Source organism: Echiichthys vipera (assembly GCF_963691815.1).
Source record: "Echiichthys vipera genome assembly, chromosome: 12".
NCBI classification, from domain to species: Eukaryota; Metazoa; Chordata; class Actinopteri; order Perciformes; family Trachinidae; genus Echiichthys; species Echiichthys vipera.
The window spans coordinates 10,563,348-10,581,373 of NC_139837.1; the positions used below are offsets into that span (position 1 = coordinate 10,563,348).

Consider the following 18,026-nt stretch of genomic DNA (forward strand, 5'->3'; position numbering starts at 1 on the left):
ACCAGCACAATGTAAGGTTGATGATAAATCAGTACATTTCACACTGAGTTTCTAAGCGTCCTGTTACATTCAGCGTGTCCTCACAGACAGTCATAAACAGATGTGTCTGCAGGGAGGGCGTCAGGTCACAGAAGAAGGGCGACTGAAAAACAAAGAGGTTAATAAATGAAGAGAGATTTATGGATGCTCCGGTCATAAAACTGATTGGCTGTGACATTATGAGTGATGCCTATTAGAGCATTTAACATATTACATGTGCACACACTCAGACATCCACGCATCCACACACCAGTTATCAGATACGTGTTAAATGTTATGCTTAGTTAACTGTATACGTGTTGTTTGTTAGTTCCACATGTACATACAGATGAAGACTCAGCACCGTGGATGGGTGGGCTCAGCTCGGACTCTTCAGTAATCTGTCTGCATATTCACTCAGAGAACCAGAGGACCTATTGATGATCTGTCCTCGACACACACTTCCCTCAGATTTACAGCCCACAAACACACACACACACACACACACACACACACATATTCATTGTAACAGTAAGAGGAGAAGGAGACATCAAGGAGAAAGAGAGAGACAGATAGCTGTGGTCAGATGAGTAAGCAGAGTTCTGCTTCTGACTCGCAGGAAAAAAAATCTATGCTGCAATTCACTGCATAGGGTCACTCAGTCCTGGTGTTGTCATGGTAATGAGAATTTAATAGCCCAGACTTTCTGTGTATTAAAATGCGTGCTTCAGTGCATCTGTGTTCCTGTACACATGTGCAGGTTAGATGAGTTGGGTCGATGGCTTTAGTGGTTGACGCGGATTTGCAGCATCCCCCTTCACCTCCACAATTCCACTCCAGGAAGTTTTCTTTGCAAATTTCAGTCGGCTGCATTCTCTAGCTATTGACTTCCATAAGGATCAAAAATAACATCAAGATCATTAGTTTCCTACATCCTGGAGTGCCAGTCAGGAGGGGTTCAGAGCAGACAATATGGAGTGTAGAAAGTTTAACCAACATTTTATTTTGTAAAATCAGTAAAACATGAACATCTTCAAATGTCTCGTTTTGTTGAAGCGGCAACCTCTGGGGCTTAAAAAATTATGCTAATACAGAGGTACCAAAGACTGCAGTTCCTCAAATGGACACTTGAGGCTGGCTCCAAAAGGGAGTCAATCCCCATTTACCCCCATGTTAAAATCATGCACTGTATAAAATATGGATGTAGCATCTCTGCCGAGGTCCGTTCTCTCAACTTGATCCAATCCTACTCACCTTTGGGAGTTACCATCTTGTCAGACTTTGACTTCGCCTCATTTCCTCTGCCAAGATGGCGACGGTCAGAGCCACCTACATTAATCAGAAACCTATAAGTGAAGTGCATATTTTATACAGACTATTATTTTGTCCAAACAAACAACAGTAAAACACCCCAAAGTGCTCAGTTTCCTATGTAAACATGAGAAAAGCAGCAAATCCTCATACTGTTTTTCAGAAGTTAGAACCAGATCATCTTTGCTTGGATGCCTTAATTGATTAATTGATTATTAAAACAATCAACTAGTTGATTTACTGACTAATTGTTTCAGCTATCCTTAACACTATCAGAACTGTTCCGGTGTGGTAAACGGCCCTCATTACTTTAAAACAAATGCTTAAAATAAACACAGTGCTTGTTGTGTAATTGTTTATACAGAAAATACACTGTCTAGCCTATTCCAAATGTCACAGAATATGAATACTTTCCTCCCAAAATGGCCAATAATGTCAGTGTCCTTCAGAGTGGGCCTTCATTATTTTTTTAGAGAAACTCAACTGAGAAAACAATACAGATCAATCGAGAGTCCGTTGTGATTCGCAAGCTCTGCTGCAGGCCACCTAATCAAGCCGACAACTGCTTCTGGTACATGAACGCACCACTATACAATACAGCACTGGCAATTCGTTTTAGTGCTGAAGTTTTATTATTATTATACTGGTTTATGTTTATACAGCACTCCTCCAGTTTAAGTCCAGACAATCTTTCTTACACTTAAGAGTGAGTGTGAGTGAGTGATGAAGTGTTCATAGTCTGTGCTGCCGCAGGTTCACCACACAAATTCCCCCTCAAAGCCACTTCAATATTAAAGATTATACCTCATTTCCTGAGTGTGTGTTTGTGTGTGTGTGTTTGTGTGTGTGTTCATCCCTACAAACACACACTTCTAACAAAAACGGGAGGCCCTGTTGTGGGGGCTATAGCTTTTGAACTGTCTTACTGATGAAGATGGAGGGCACAGTTAAATAATACTTCCAGGCATACGTACAGGAGGCCCCCTCTCTACCTCTAGGGCTCCAGCAGAGAACAGGCTGAGCTTCACAATACTTTACCCCAGAGAGGCCTCACCCCCTTCGGGCTCCTAATCGCTGCACCTGGCCCCCACAGCTTGGTCTTCTAAAGAGCAGAATAAAAAACCATCACATAAACCAGCTGTCTAGCTATTTCTACCTCATTCATACAAACTGCTGTCTTAGGGGACATTGTGTGTTATCCTTCTTGGTTTTGGGGTGTTTTCCCCTGCTGTTCTGGTCCTGTGTGCACTTGTGTGTGTTATGAGATATCATTTTTCACCCTACAGGGACTTTGACCAACCCTGTAACTAAGACTTCTCCTCCTCATATGCAATGAGGGTTTCTTTCTTTTCTTTTTTTTTCTTTTTTGAAAAGATCATACAGTTTTCCTCCTCTTACTCTTTCTTTTTTGTGTGGTTCTTGATACACATTAGAGTGAATACTGCTGACAGCTCGCGCCTCATGGCTAATTTAGACATCATTTCATTCAGTGATGGGGGGATTTATTTTTCTGTGTTCTCACATATTCATATCCACTCAAGCCAACTTGTCAAAATTCATTATTTTATCCTTCAACAATAAGTTCTACTATACAGGAAATTACACGCATGCAGAATTAGGCACATATAGGGGAAAGATTGCTGTACCGCTATGATATTGTAACAAATGACTTCATAATTGTCAATGAGTTTTCACCACTGCTTTATAAATCATTCATAACCATAATATGGACTCATTAATAAAGGAAACCATCATAGCTGCAGTAAATCAGTTATAAAGAGTATTAAAAAGTAAGTCTGCAGTCATAAATATAAGTCAATAAATGAGAGTCCTTCGACTAATGCAAGTCTGGTTGTAAATGTTAATAAATAAAGTTTGATTCAGGTGCTCTGCTGCTTTTCCCCTGCAGGAGATCAGAGGTCAAACAATCTATGGAGTTTTGATTTAGGTGCTAAAGACAGATTAGGCACCAATAAATTGCACAAAAGGCAGCAGTAAATTATTATAAATCCATTAGTTACAACGTTTAAGAATCTTTTAGATTATTATTATTTTCTTTTTGCAAACCCCTCTTCAACTCTTTGCACTGCTGTATGAAATCAAACATGCTGGTGGTCAATCTGGTTCATTTCAGGATCAACACCTGTAATTGGACCAAGTGGTACAGAGGCTCTTTCATCTGTCAAGTCACTAACCAAAGCAACTTCATTCCCACCCTATGGTGGTCATAACAACTGGGTCCTTTTTCTGAATAATCCAGATGTTGTCAGCGCTCACTGCAACAAAACTTTAAATCTACACTACCAGGTGTGTGTGTGTGTGTGTGTGTGTGTGTGTGTGTGTGTGTGTGTGTGTGTGTGTGTGTGTGTGTGTGTGTGTGTGCGCGCGCGCGCGTGTTTGTGTATGTGTGTGTGTATGTGTGTGCGTGAGAGATAGATAGAAAGATAGAGAAATAGAGAGATGAATGTGTGTGTCTCTGTATTGGAGAAGGCTGTCTGCACCGCCCCGTCGGTGTGTGCGGTGGGCAGCGTCAGGCTCATTCTGCCCCCGGACTGGTCCTCTCTCCCAACCCCACGCACTTAACTCTCTCTCTCCCTCTCTCTCTCTCTCTCTCTCTCTTCCTCTCTCTCTCTCTCTCTCTCTCTCTCTCTCTCTCTCTCTCTCTCTCTCTCTCTCTCTCTCTCTCTCTCTCTCTCACACACACACACACACACACACACTGAGTGAGGCAGACCTGGAAAACCGGGACGCTTCAATTAGCGCTCCTCCGACGGATCCCTGGCGTGAACATTTTTCATTTTTTTCATCACAGCCTCCTTGGATTTTTTTTTCTCAAGTGGCTTTTTTTTGCGCATAGAGTCCGGACGCGTCTGAGGTGTGTTTGAGCAAATTGAGCACATTTCCGAGATGAAGACAAACGCTCAGTGAATGGGAAACACCAGCACGGAGGCACCGCTACCTTTCCCCCGTCTTCACCCTTCCGAACACGCTCACCCTTCCGCCGGTGCCGGTGTCTGCGCTCCGCGGGGCCGGGCGCGCGTCGTCTGGGAGGAGTAGGGAGGATGGAGGCGTTTTTCACAGAGGTAAGCCACGGTGAATGTGTGTCAATGTTACCGAGCTCAACATTAATGACAGATTAAACCTTTCACGGCGTGATGCAGCCTACATTCGCACCGATGCACGACCTATTGTGCAATATGATTTTTTGTATGGTTTCTTTTTGGATTTACATCGGGTTGGGTTATCTGGCAGGTGTTGCTTTGCCTCCGTCGACTGGAACCATGCCTCACCGTGCCCAACAAAACCCACAAGGAATAGACTGGGCCTGCGCCTTACCTGCATGTCTATGTCGATAAAAAATAAATACACTAAACACCACAATTGTTGTATTGTCACCGCAGAGAATAAGGGCCTATAGCTGCCGGCATGGTGAATTAATTCAGAGCAGAGCCGCAGATAAATTGGCCAAACGAGAGCTGTCACGGTCTTTTGCATCCATACGGCTGGCTCTCGGATTAAAGCCAATCTGATCGGGCTGATCTGCAGTAACAGCCCTTCCACACCATGCTGCTCTTATGAGACAATTTGTGTGCTTTTAGGTGCGATGTGAATGGGATGGAGCCGGGATCCATGGGTGGGTATGGGTCGGTAGAGGCTGCGGGAATTGAGGAGGGGGTGGAGGAGGAACAGGAGGTGTTCGTGTTTGTGTGTGTCTATGGGTGGATGGAGCAGTCTAGGTGAGGCAATGACAACTGGTAATAGATAAACGAGTTATTAATTCAGTGTACTGATCATTCCTCCACTCATCACACGTTTTCACCTCCAGCATCCTGGGATTTAGCTGACAAGCCGTTCTCATGCCTGTAAAAACCAATGCCAAGCCGGATGGTTTCTTCATTCAGAGTGATGGTCCAGCTATTTATCTCTTGCATTTCTGTATTTCCATTCCTCCCTTGTAGGGTCTTCATTGTGCACTGTCACCCCCCTCTGAAGATGCAAGCCTCTCTTACCTCTCTCTGTCCCCCTCCCTCCTTTCATTTCACACACACACACACACACACACACACACACACACACACACACACACACACACACACACACACACACACACACACATACATCCAATCTCATGAATCTGACCATCTTGTCAGCTGACTTTGATGCCAATATCCGTCCTCTCCAAGCTACTTATCCACCCGCCTCTTAAGTTAATCTGATATGGGTTTAAATGGCTCTCACATTGGCAGTGCTGTCATGCCACAGTGTGTGTGAGTGGTGGGTACCAGGACCACAGTGTTGCTGGGAAAAACAGAGATGTGAGCTATGTCAACATCAAAAAAGGGGCATGACATCTGTTTGGATGATCATACAGAAACCATCTCTCCTGCTCCATTTCCCATCAGTCTGTTTGTAATATATTGATCCTAGCATCGATTGGCCGACCATCACATCACCAACCCTGCACCCCCACATGGGGCAGACTCTGAAAGCCTATGTGAGACCTGAAAATGGAGTGACTTATTGAGTTATGATGTTCAGGCCTGCAGTCCTGCATAAACTGGTGCCCAGAGACATCACTTCATGCAACGGGACGCTGAGCAATCAATCCACTCGGGAGGTGTCTGCCCAAAATTCTCCTAGTTACATCCCTCTGAAATCTTCCGCTCTCCATCCCTTCTCTTATATCCATGCATTCCTCCACTAGTCTCCACTTAAACCAGAAAGAGTGAACAGCTAACCTCTCTGCCTCTCTCTCTCAACCCAGGCAGAAAACATGATAGCTGGCCGGCCAGCCAAGCATGAAATGTCAGGTGGCAGTACACTACTGTATAATCCCCTCATATTCAAACTGGGTTGGTTCAGGATACTTCCAGTGGCATGATGTGCTCTGAATGCAAAGAAAAACAAGTTGTTGTCGTTATTTAGGTTAGCTGAAAAACAACATGTTAAAAGTTACAGTAGTGGTACTTGGGCACTCATAAGAAGACACAGAGAGACATCTTAGATTGTTTGAATGGTGATCCTGACATAAATGTCCTTAAGCATGCTCTGTGTTCAGATAAGAGTATGTATCAATGAGGAGGGCCTGAATTTATGTATGCATGTGCCTGAGTAAGGCGGGTGACATTTTGTGTTAGTGCTGGTGTGTGCATGTGATAGACCTGGACACAGCCACCATGCACCGATAACTGGGAGATAAACAGGTGTGAATGTGGAAAGAACAGCTTTGACACTTGATCTCGAGCCTGCTGTCACTGTTGCTGTATCATATCGGCCTGTTCATAGCCTCGCTTTAGCCCAGTACACATGCCTCTCCTCATATTTGCTCTGTTGTTTACCTCAGTGGTAAATAATCATTTACTACTCTGCAATTTGTTGAGTGCCCCCGATAGTGGGAATAGTTATAGAGCAACACTAAAGAAACTAGCATATCTCAAACTAGCTTCCACGTTTTAACTTAACTATGGATGGAGTCTTCTTGTGATGTAAAAAAGCTTATAGGGATACATTTAGCGGTCCATAGATTGCGGTCAAGACTATGAAGGATTTTGTATGAAGCGCACGCTGCAGGAAGCTGGTTCAGTGGAGGGAACAGTCACTGGAGATGTGTGACCTATATTCAGCAGCTCCAAACACATTTGTTCTGCTCAGGAGCTGCATCAGCTTTGCTTCTCCCACTCTCTCTCTCCCTCTCTCTCTCTCCTCTGTTCCCTTCCCTCTGATGCTCTTTCTCTCTCTCCCTGCGGCCACTCACTTGGTGCTTCTCCATCTCAGTCAACTAACCACTTGCGGTGCTGCTCTGCATGTGTTCCTCCTCCTTCTGGCATTTTTCCAGCTCTGTGTTTCCTCTGCTTCCTTCTCTTTTCTCCTGTCTCACTCTCTTGCTTGTTCTGCATGTGTAGGTCTGAGACTACAGCTCTGCCTCACTAAAACCGAATTGAAGCTATTTGATAGTGTGTGAAAAAAAAACATCACGTCCCAGAATCCTGCTCTTCTTTACAAGGGCTGTGATGGATGGAGCTGGGCAATATCGCCGAAAATGTATGGCACAATTAATTAGATACCAACAATATAATATGACACTGAGTATTTATTTTAAGAACATTGCATTATATGTTATTTCTTGTAGAGGCTCACCCCTGATTTAAAGGATGATTTATTTGAATTTCCAGACTTATGCATTAGACTGTAGCTTGCAACTAGCGATTATTTTCAATGTCGATTAATTTGCTGATTACTTTAATCATCAATCAGTTGATTGTTTGGTCTATAGAATAATAGAAAGATTCCTAAAGCCTAAGAATATGTCTTCAAATGTTTTTTTTTGTTTAGGTAGCAGTCCAAAACCCCAAAATATTCAGTTTAAATGATATTAAACACAAACTTATAAGACCCTGACCATTGAAAAGCTAGACCCAATCATTTTGGGGGAATTTTTGTTAGAAAATAATGACCTAAATGATTAATTGATTACAGAAATAGTTGCTAAATTAAGTTTTGTTTCATCTATAGTCTAGGTATCCAGAGATTATATTATAAGGAATGTATAATAGGTTTAACATTAATTATTTATTGAAAATTAAATATTGCAATATTAATAAACTTGGATTGGTAAGAGATTCATAACGTGATACATTTGCACCATGTTGGGATATTCATGTTCTATCAGATTGCTACAGTTTTCTACTTTTTTCCACCTTGAAAAGGCTTGATATATATATATATATATATATATATATATATATATATATATATACAACCTAAAATAAATACAGGGCATAGCCCTCAATCCTCTTCACCTGAGCACCATCTCCCAGCATCCACCAATGCTTAGAGGAGAGAGGCTGTTTCCATGGTGCCCTGTTTCCACGCTGTTGCCGTGGAGTCTTGTTACCAGGGTGGGGGTGGGTGTGTTACTGTAGTTTAATCCAAGATCAGAGAGAATGTGATAATTAGCAGACTTCTCAAAACTGGCCTCTCAAAGAGGATTTGCACTGTACACACACACAAACACACACACACACACACACACACACACACACACACACACACACACACACACACACACACACACACACACACACACACACACACACACACACACACACACACACACACACACACATTAACAGCTGCTTCTATCCGCTGCCTTTATCCCTGTTTGTAATTTAGCAGTTTACTCTGATCTGGTTTACTTTGGATGAATCATGCATGTGTTTGTTTTGGAGTTCAGGACGGGTTCAAATGTCATCCGTCAAAAGCTTCGGATATTTCAGACTTAAAATTAAAGCAGCCAAACAGGGGACACGATGCACTTACGCACTTATGCACTTAAAACTCTGTGGTTCTGCTGTATCTACAGTAGCCTTCTCTGTGTGTGTGTTTGTGTGTGAGTGTTTGTGCCATATTAGTTAAAAGATCTCACAGGGATAGAGAGAACAGAACATTTTTGCGGTTCTGAAAAGCTTTGCAACGGAGCCATTTTAGAGTTAATTGTGTGGAATCATTAGGGTTAATGTAAAGACATTTAATTCTGCTAGAATATTGCATGCATGCAGCTAGGGCTTATTTTCATTATCAAACAATCTGCTGATTATTTTCTCCTCAAAAGTATAGTTAATCTTCAGACTAAAAGATACACATGTGCTTGAGGACGCAATTATCTGACATATAAAGGGAAATATAATGATTTGAAACATTTCATTCTTGACCTTGTGCATGTTTCTTCATGCCCCCCAACGTGAAAGTGTGTAAATAGCATGCCATTTTTCGTGATTTTAAGACATTTCTAGCTTTTGCGCATCATTTGACGCCCCTTTCTCATTCACAACTCGTCACATAGGGGCGCTTTCAGGACCCCTTGATGTCACATTTACGCAAAAATACTATGACGCTTCACTACGATCGCAGTTTTGTGATTTCAAACAAAACACAAATATAGGCAACAGGTGGTTAAGTTTCAGATAATATTTGAGGTTTGATATGTAAATCAATGTAAATAACCAAACTATTTTCACAACACAAACACGAGTCTCCGAGACCAGGGTCCTGTATTTGATTGACTCATTCATCTCCCCTTTCACCTAAACAAAAAATTTTGCTCTCTGTCTCCTCACCTTAAGTGTGTGATATTGATGCACGCAGGTTTGCAGTTTAAAGCATGGTGCGACTACATAGCATAAAATGAAATGCAGAGAAATACCACGCAAAATGACTTAACAAATTGACTTGGGTATTTATACGTAATTTCGTGAGACTATACGCTGTGTCCCCAGATGCTATTTTTTGTACCTACAGTGTTGAAGTCCAACTTTAATCTCTTTCACTGACAGATGTGACTCATATAGGACAGGTGACGCCCACGCTGACCCTCTCGTACACATGTTGTTGCTGTCTCCTTCCAGCCACCATAATCTGCTGAAAGCCTCGCTGCCCTGATTGTATTATCACCTTTGATGGAATATTACTGACACAGTTGACATCCCTGACACAGCACTAGAGGAGATGGATCACGGAGATTTATCACGGTGATGTCGTCAAAAAAAAGCAAAGGCCATGAGTCCATTTAACACACAAAAAAAATTCACTTACTTCATATGTACGATAGCTTCAATGACAGCCAGTGGTCCTCACTAAAAGTGCACAGAAAGGCCATTGTCACCACAAATACCCTGACCTCCACAACATGGATTTTTCTGCCATTGATGGAGGTGGAAGTTATGACGGCAACAATTTTAATGTTGAGAGGAATGATGGAAAAGTGAATTTTGCACTATAGTGCATCTATGCGCTTAACCTATTTTTATAATACAACAAATAATATAAAACATCTAACGCATGGCAGGAAATATAAAAGATAATGGAGATATAAGATCATATTATCAATACTTGGATCATTTACATTTCAATAGAAGCCCATAGCATCCTTTATCATGGGGTCTTCTTCATTTTGCACTTTAACTTGTGAGGTTTTATATTTGATGTAGGAAGTCAAATAAACAAATTGCTTGGCATTCAACTGGTTTATGTTTTGAGAACACAAAAATATGGACCATATATATCACCTGACCAAAGATATGTGATTGCCTTTTTTATTATCTTTATGAACAAGAAGATGACTAAAACACAATAAAGACATAAATTATTTCCTGACAAAGCTTGTGTAGGTTTCTCCTCTAAAAAGCCGTCAGCGAAGCAATAAAAGGAGCCACAGTCATTAGTTTGACAACTCTGTTTTGGCCTATAGTTTATTGAATATATAGAAATAGAAATATGAAGCAATGAAATCCAGCAATCCTCATTTCTATTCTGACAACAAGGCAACGGACCGAAGAGGCCTCTCCGTGCTTTATACCACTCAACTGCTCGTTTGTCGCAAACCTCACCTCAGTGAGTCTGCAATTTGACAAAAGTGGATTTATACAGAAGTTTATGCTGAAGTTAGAGTCATGGTCCTTTGCAATGGGAATGTCCGCTCTTCTATAATATAACTCATTACCTTGAAGCAATCACATCAATCGGACTTGAGGCATCACATCAAATCAATCACAGAAACAAGCCCTCCATTCAGGATTGACATATTGGACAGCTAGAGGACCCTCCCCTCCTCGCCCGATTAACCACACCTACATCCTTTCTCCTGTGAGACATCCATCATTGTAGAGCGCAGTGTTTTGTGGCTAATGTTTTTAAAATAAAACAAAAAAGTAGAAAAACCTACACAAGCTACTTTTATACAAAATACACACTTGTTTGCCAGATTTGGTGCCTGGGGTGTCAGAAAGTGCCAAAACACAGAGAAGAAAGGAGACAGAAAAGCAGCTGAAGTGCATTGAAGATATGATCATGTTAAATAATTGATGGCTGGATGTGTCTTCGGTGCTGTTTTAACACTGCGGTGGAAGTAACTGTAGTTAATGAGTTCTCTTAAGCAGCGAGACAGAGACAGACATTTAAAGTCGTCTCTCCAAATGCACCTCTGACCTTTGGTCCCCAGAGATCCTACTGTGTCCTCCCACCTTCACGCTGGTCTTTAGTTTCCTTCCATTAGCTGGTGACTGGTCAGCTGTTTCTGTCATCATTTATTCATCTGTCTGTCATTCTGTGTCTCCCTCTTCTTCTAACCTTTGGTCCCATTTTGTTGTTTTTGTATATTTTCTGCTATCATCACCATTATTCCTCTTTTCCCTTGTTTCTTTGTCGTGTCTCTCTCCTCTGTTCTCCTTTCAGCTGATGACAACAAGGTTGTCAGTTTTGCTTCTGTTCCTGATGGCTACTCTTTCTCTCTCTCTTTGTCTCTAGTATTAATGTATATTCCCTTTTTCTAGTATTTTCCTTCACGTTTGTCTTTACCTTTTTTTATTTTACCTTTATTTCTTGTGGCTCTAGTGATGGAAATGTTAGTCATTCTCCCGCTTTGTTAGCACTGTTGCCTCACAGCGAGAGGGTTGCTGGTTCGGGCCCCGGCTGGGGCCTTTTTGGTTAGAGTTTGCGTGTTCTCCCCGTGTCTGCGTGGGTTTTCTCCGGGTTCTCCGGTTTCCTCCCACAATCCATGCACATGTTAGGTTAATTAATGACTCTCAATTGCCCGTAGGTGTGAATGGTTGTCTGTCTCTGTTCGTTTCTATGTGCCCTGCCATAGACCGGCATCCTTTCCAGGCCGTACCCCGCCTCACGCCCGATGTCAGCTGGGATCGGCTCTAGCCTCCCACAACCCGACAGGGACAAGCGGTTGAAGATGAATGAATGAATGAATGAAGATGGATTGACATTACATTTTGCACCCACATTTGTGGTCCCCAAAGGATGTACCCTATATTGCTGCTTGCAGCTGTCTCAAGAACTGCTAATCCAAATAACTTCACGCTTCCTCTGATCCTGAGCAATACACCTGCCATGACATCGTTTTGTCGGTGAACATGTCATTTGCTAACAGCTAACTATTTGGGGCCAGGCTGTTTCCAGGAAGAAAAGCATTCATTCTGAAAGTCACTCATGTTTGAAATGTTTGCTACAATAAACAGAAACATCTCTGGTCTCTCTTTCTTCATTTGTTCTTTAGTGTAACGTAGAGAGTGAGTTGTACTGAGCGAGTTGTACCCAGCATGCTGTTTGGCAGTGTAACGGTTAATAGGGGTCCTCTCTGAATATTTGAGATAGCATTTATCACTGTAGTAGGTCACTTCTTGACTTGGTGACCTTTGTATAGATCTGCATGTGTTTTATGTAACATGGTGTGTTGATGCTCAGTTGAGACTTTTGAACATCATATGTTTGGGTTTGTTGGGGCGTGAGTGTCTCTCAGAGGGAGGAGGTTGTCTCCAGGGCCATGCCTCAATCAAATGGCGCAGGCATCCATGTGATTGCCCGAGCAGAAACGAGGCCTTTATTAGACACACTCACACACACACACACACACACACACACACACACGCACGCACACACACACACACACACACACACACACACACACACACACCAACACACGCACGCACGCACGCACACACACACACACACACACACACACACATGCATACAGCTGTTCAGGCGTCTGGGCCGAATGCTCTGGGGAAGTTCTCTTTTGTGTGTTCAGTAATGATAGATTATTAGATGGTCAGTATTTTCTTACTGGAATTTTCCTCTTGGTGTAACCAGTGTATGACAATATAATCAACCCTGCTCGCTCTACATAGAGGCTGTGATACATGGAGGGAACAGTAGAGCTATTGCATATTTTAACCCATCAGTTACAAATCATTTTCTATACTTTACTTTTGACTAAAGGTACATTTCCCACTTTCCAGGGTGTAATGTAAATTATTGCATAGTTTGAAAATAAAATTACTGAGAAAGAAACCGCAATCCTTTACACAGGTCTTGCCTTTTTTTTTTTTTTTTATTGTAGAAGTCATGCTTTAGTTGGGTGGTAATGCAGCTGTCTCTGTCTTCCAGGATGTTCTAACAACCAAAATTTGTTATCAGAGCCACAGCTTTTGTCAGAAAATTAAGCAAAAAAGACAAACAATAAGCAATTTGGTAATTTATTTAATTTAAAATGTTGCTGTTGACATTCTGCAAACCAGACTACATCTCACAAGCTCAGCTGTCTTTAAGTTTGATAATCATCTACTAAGAATCCATCGATTCTTTCAAACAGCTTTTTAAAATGTAAAAGGTTAAGCCTTTAGAAGGAATGACCTGTTTCTTGTTTCAAATGTATGTTAATGCAAATGCATTTTCAGACTAGCTGCCGGGTTGAAAAAGTGTGTTCATCCAATCAGGTGCAGAATACAATCATGTCTGGGTGAAATTAAGAAGACACCAAACATCTAATGTATAGCTTATAGAAATGTAACAGAAGCACCAGTTATTTCTCCCTAACTTGCACAAATAAATTCATCAAATAGCATATGTTGGGTGGGATGTACTCTTTCAACTCCTGTTGGTTAGTATGAGAATTGGTCAGGGGTCATGTTTGAGGGCAGAGTGACAATTGAGCTTTAATGGAGCTTGACGAAAGGTGATGGACGAAGCTGGAGGCTCCAGTTTGACTGCAGTTTGGTTAGAATGTCAGAGAGCGAGTTTGCTCACCAAATGTGCAGTTTTCAACGCTCAGAAAGCAGTGGAGTTTGTTGTCATGCATGACCATTCCTGTCTGTCTGGGCCAGTAATAGACGGGGGGAGGGGAGGCAGAGTACGAGGGTGTTGGTGGGTGTAGGTTGTAATGCTGGCAGGTAATTTATAACCCTCTGTCCCCCCTTTGCTGTATTTTCCCCAGAGATAACACGTGGCTGAGGCAGGGTACATCGATCTGGGACTAGAGACTCTACTAAAGAATTTACTGGAGAATTTTCTTAAATAGGAGACAGAAAGAGAGCAAGACAGAAAGCAAAAACATGCATTATATTCTTATTTGTGGAGAGCATAAGGACTAATTGGTGAGAGAAAGAAGAGTCTATACATAGTAGTTCAGTATCAGAGGTTTACGTGGGTTCAGAGGTCATTTTATCAGTTAAAACAGGATGTATTGAAGTACTTGTGCACTGTGAGCAAGTAGCCTTAGGCTTAGGGAGGATGGTCATCAGGTCAAATCACAGCATCGCCAATATTACAAAGGCTCTGTGTGCTAGAATCTGACAGGCAGATGAGCTGGAGTTAGGGATGAGACAGGCTGACTGACTGCAGAGAGAGAGAGAGAGAGAGAGAGAGAGAGAGAGAGAGAGAGAAATAGAGAGAGGGCTATATACAGAGAGTTGCTGTGGAGAGGAGGCTCTTGAATTCTTCAGTTGTCATGCATGAGGCTCGTTCACGCAAAGATTGGAGTGAATTAGCATGTAATGTAACATGCAGTGAAATCCAGATAATGACCTCAATGAGGCACGTTCCGGTGGAGCTTATAACAAGATAAATCAAAAATCAAATAAAATATATACTCTGTGTACTGAACATTTATATTTTCACCATCTTACTTAAGCTAATATGACGATGGTGGCAAAGCTTAAGTCACAGGGTCACTCGAGTTACTACAGTTCATCCTGAGGAGAACATGCGATATCATACGGTACAATACGCTATGCAATGATATGATATACTCTCTGTCCCCTCTCATTTTCTCATGAACGTCTGTACCAAATTTAATGGCAATCCATCCAGTAGTTGTCTATACATTTCACTGTGAAATACAGATGGGTGGTGCAAGAGGAAAGATTTGTTTGTTAAAAATATCATAGCAATCTATTCAATAGTTGTTGAGATATTTCAGTCTGGACCAAAATGATGAACCAACAGACTGACATTGCCATACACTGTGTCATGCCGATAACATGGGTGAAATCCGACAGTGAGTTAGACACTGACAGTAGGCTCTGTCTTATTGCACACAGCCTACAAATAAACCCAGTTATACGTCATGTAGCCTGTGGTGGTGTCCTTTGGAATAGTCTTTCTATATAATTATATTATTGTATCTTACGTGTTTTTATTTTTTTATTTTAAAGTTGAATTCTTGAACCATAAATCGCTCAATTTCTTTATTTAATACGCCCAAAAAGCTAATGGTTTGGTATGACCATTAGCTTTTTGTGTGCGTGTTACGTAATTTCTGCCACTGATACAAGAGTGTTTGTTTGGCAAAATCCAGCAGTGTAACCAAATTCATTTTGACATTCTTCCCCCTAAGCCTTACCCTGAGCTACAGTGTGTATACATAGTCTACTGCATGTGTTTGTATCATTTTTTTGGCTGGTTTTCTGTTATCATCTGTGTGTATGTGTGTGTGTGTGTGTGTGTGTGTGTGTGTGTGTGTGTGTGTGTGTGTGTGTGTGTGTGTGTGTGTGTATGTGTACACGCCAGATTGATATAGAGTACCAGAAAAAAGACAGAAAGAGATCTAAAAAGGGAGAGAAGTGGGAGAATGAAAGAGATAAAAGATGTCAGCGAATGCTTTGGGGCGAGGCACCATCTGTTGCTAAAACAATTCATTTGCAGTCCTCTGCTGCTCAGTTCATTCACAAGCACACATCTGGTGTTCCACTGAGTTTTTTCGGGACTCAAACATCTTTTCAGGCTTTAGATTAGAGTCTGGAAACGTTGTCCCTATAACAAGATCATCCCGAAATGTTCAATGATCACATGGATACAGATTATTCTGAGGCTTGTGCACTCAAAACCTGAAAGTAGGTGAAACTGACTGCACACGACTTTACTATAAACAACAGAGAATGTAAATGGGTAAAGCTTTAAAGCTGAAATCATGAATCGTTTGGACTATAAAACGTCAGACAAGAGTGAAAAGTGATCATCAAAATTTACTGTAAGTCAATGTCAAATGCATTGTTTGGCAGACAAACACCCAAAACATTAAATTTACCAGGGCATCAAACTGGAAAGCAGCAAATGTTACAGAACAAATTTGGGAATGTTTGCTGAAATTGTTTGCTCTGGATAATGAAAGGTGCCCCATAACAAATTGTAATACTTGGTATTTTCTCTATTGACATTCATAAATAGTATGCATACTTACAATATTTATATCAAAAATATTGGGTATCCCCACATATTTAAGTAAACTGAGTGAAAGTCCTTTTACCCTTTTCTAATTGTACCATTATTTTGATCCCTCTTTCCAATATTGTTTGTGTGTATTTGTTCACATTTTCATTTGTCTTTACTTCAGTAGCCATGTTGACTGCGTCCTCTTCATGTTTCCTTTTCTGACACCTCCTCTCGGCCTCCTCTGTTATGCTGTGCCCCTTTTTAAGGCTTTTTAAGGCTTTTAGGGTCAGAGGTCAGTGACTATCTGAAAGAGGGCTTTGTCTGTGTGGAAAGGGTCTTGGAGGAGCACACTTCCTCTGACCCCCCCCCCCCCACACACACACACACACACACACACGCACACACACACAGATGTTAAGCGTTGTTGCTTCACAAGTCCAGATGTTACAGTCTTTGCCTCTCATTTAACACATCTGTGACTTATGTCTGTGCACCCATGCCCACTCACCACACATACAAAGATGTGTGTTGTAGGTGAGACTATCTCAAGTGACTTTTCACATCATCAAGAGTTATGTTCGAACAGAAGTAGTTTGTAATGTATGTATGTGCTGTCCAACAGACAAATTACACTTTCTGTTAACAACACTTGATATTCTGCTGTTGATAATATTATTTTAAACTCTGTTAAGACATCTGAGTTGTGTGTGCTTGCTTTATGTCCATAAATTCTGCCGACTGTGTTGTGTATTAGTGGATCAATATGACAATATACAGGTACTTCTCACAGTCTTTCATTGTCGAGCACCACTGGAAATCTATGGACAGTCAACAGTCAAGCTCTGCAGAAATGGTGTACCTAAACACATATCTCTCTAATTAAGAGCGTTCTGCATTAGTCTGACTCCACCACATAGGTTAAGAGCGCAAGACCTCCTCTCCGTTCAGTTTGGGGTTCATCACTTTATGTAACCAAATACTCTTTTTTTGTACTGGTTGTGTCGCTTAACTTCGATGCTTGTGTGTGTCTGTGATCCAGGGGGCCCGTGTTTGGGTCAAAGAGAAGGAGCAGCTGGTTCCCGCAACAGTCAACTCCTGTGGAGATGGAACGCTTGTCGTCACAACGGACTATGGAGAGGTAAGAAATGTACACACACACACACACATACACGTACTGTACTATACACGTGCACACAGACCAGCGGCACCACACTCACCTCCTGCAGCTGCCTACATGAGACTCATGTTTTACCTGCGAGACATTCTAATGCCTTTGTTCGTCAACTGTGATGTGAAAATATCAGATTTCAACACAGTCAAAGAAATAAAAAAGTGGCATAGTTGAATTTACAATCCTAACGCACCGCAGAGCGCCTCTCCTGCCTGGCTGCGGATCACGCTCAACAGTAGAGCGGGTTGTACCAGCGCCTGGTTCAAAAGTATTTTAGCCAACTTTGTTAACATTTGGCACTGGAGCAACGAACAAAAACAAGCCCTGCATTTTGATAACCCCTTTCTGTTTCCATCGCAGTTTTTGTAGTCAAGCTAACTAAAAAGTGCAGTGATTTGACTGACTGAAGTCTTATTTTTCGGGTCATCACCGTTTAGTGGGTAGCCCTAAAAAGTTCCCAGGTTAATTTGTACTGGGGGTGTTGGTGTTTGTGGTTGGCGCCTTGGAGAGGCCACCACATTTCCACAATCAC

General features: G+C 41.8%; 1 protein-coding gene across 1 annotated transcript in view; it reads left to right on the plus strand.

The window, feature by feature from the left end:
- Nucleotides 1-4,391: 4,391 nt before the first annotated feature.
- The window catches only part of myo10l1 (myosin X, like 1), a gene marked incomplete at both ends in the record, with an annotated part of 44,277 nt that continues 30,642 nt past the window's right edge, over nucleotides 4,392-18,026 (plus strand). The window contains 2 exons of the mRNA XM_083924933.1: nucleotides 4,392-4,412; nucleotides 17,363-17,461. Coding sequence (XP_083781059.1) covers nucleotides 4,392-4,412; nucleotides 17,363-17,461 — 120 coding nt within the window. The remainder of the gene's footprint in view (nucleotides 4,413-17,362; nucleotides 17,462-18,026) is intronic.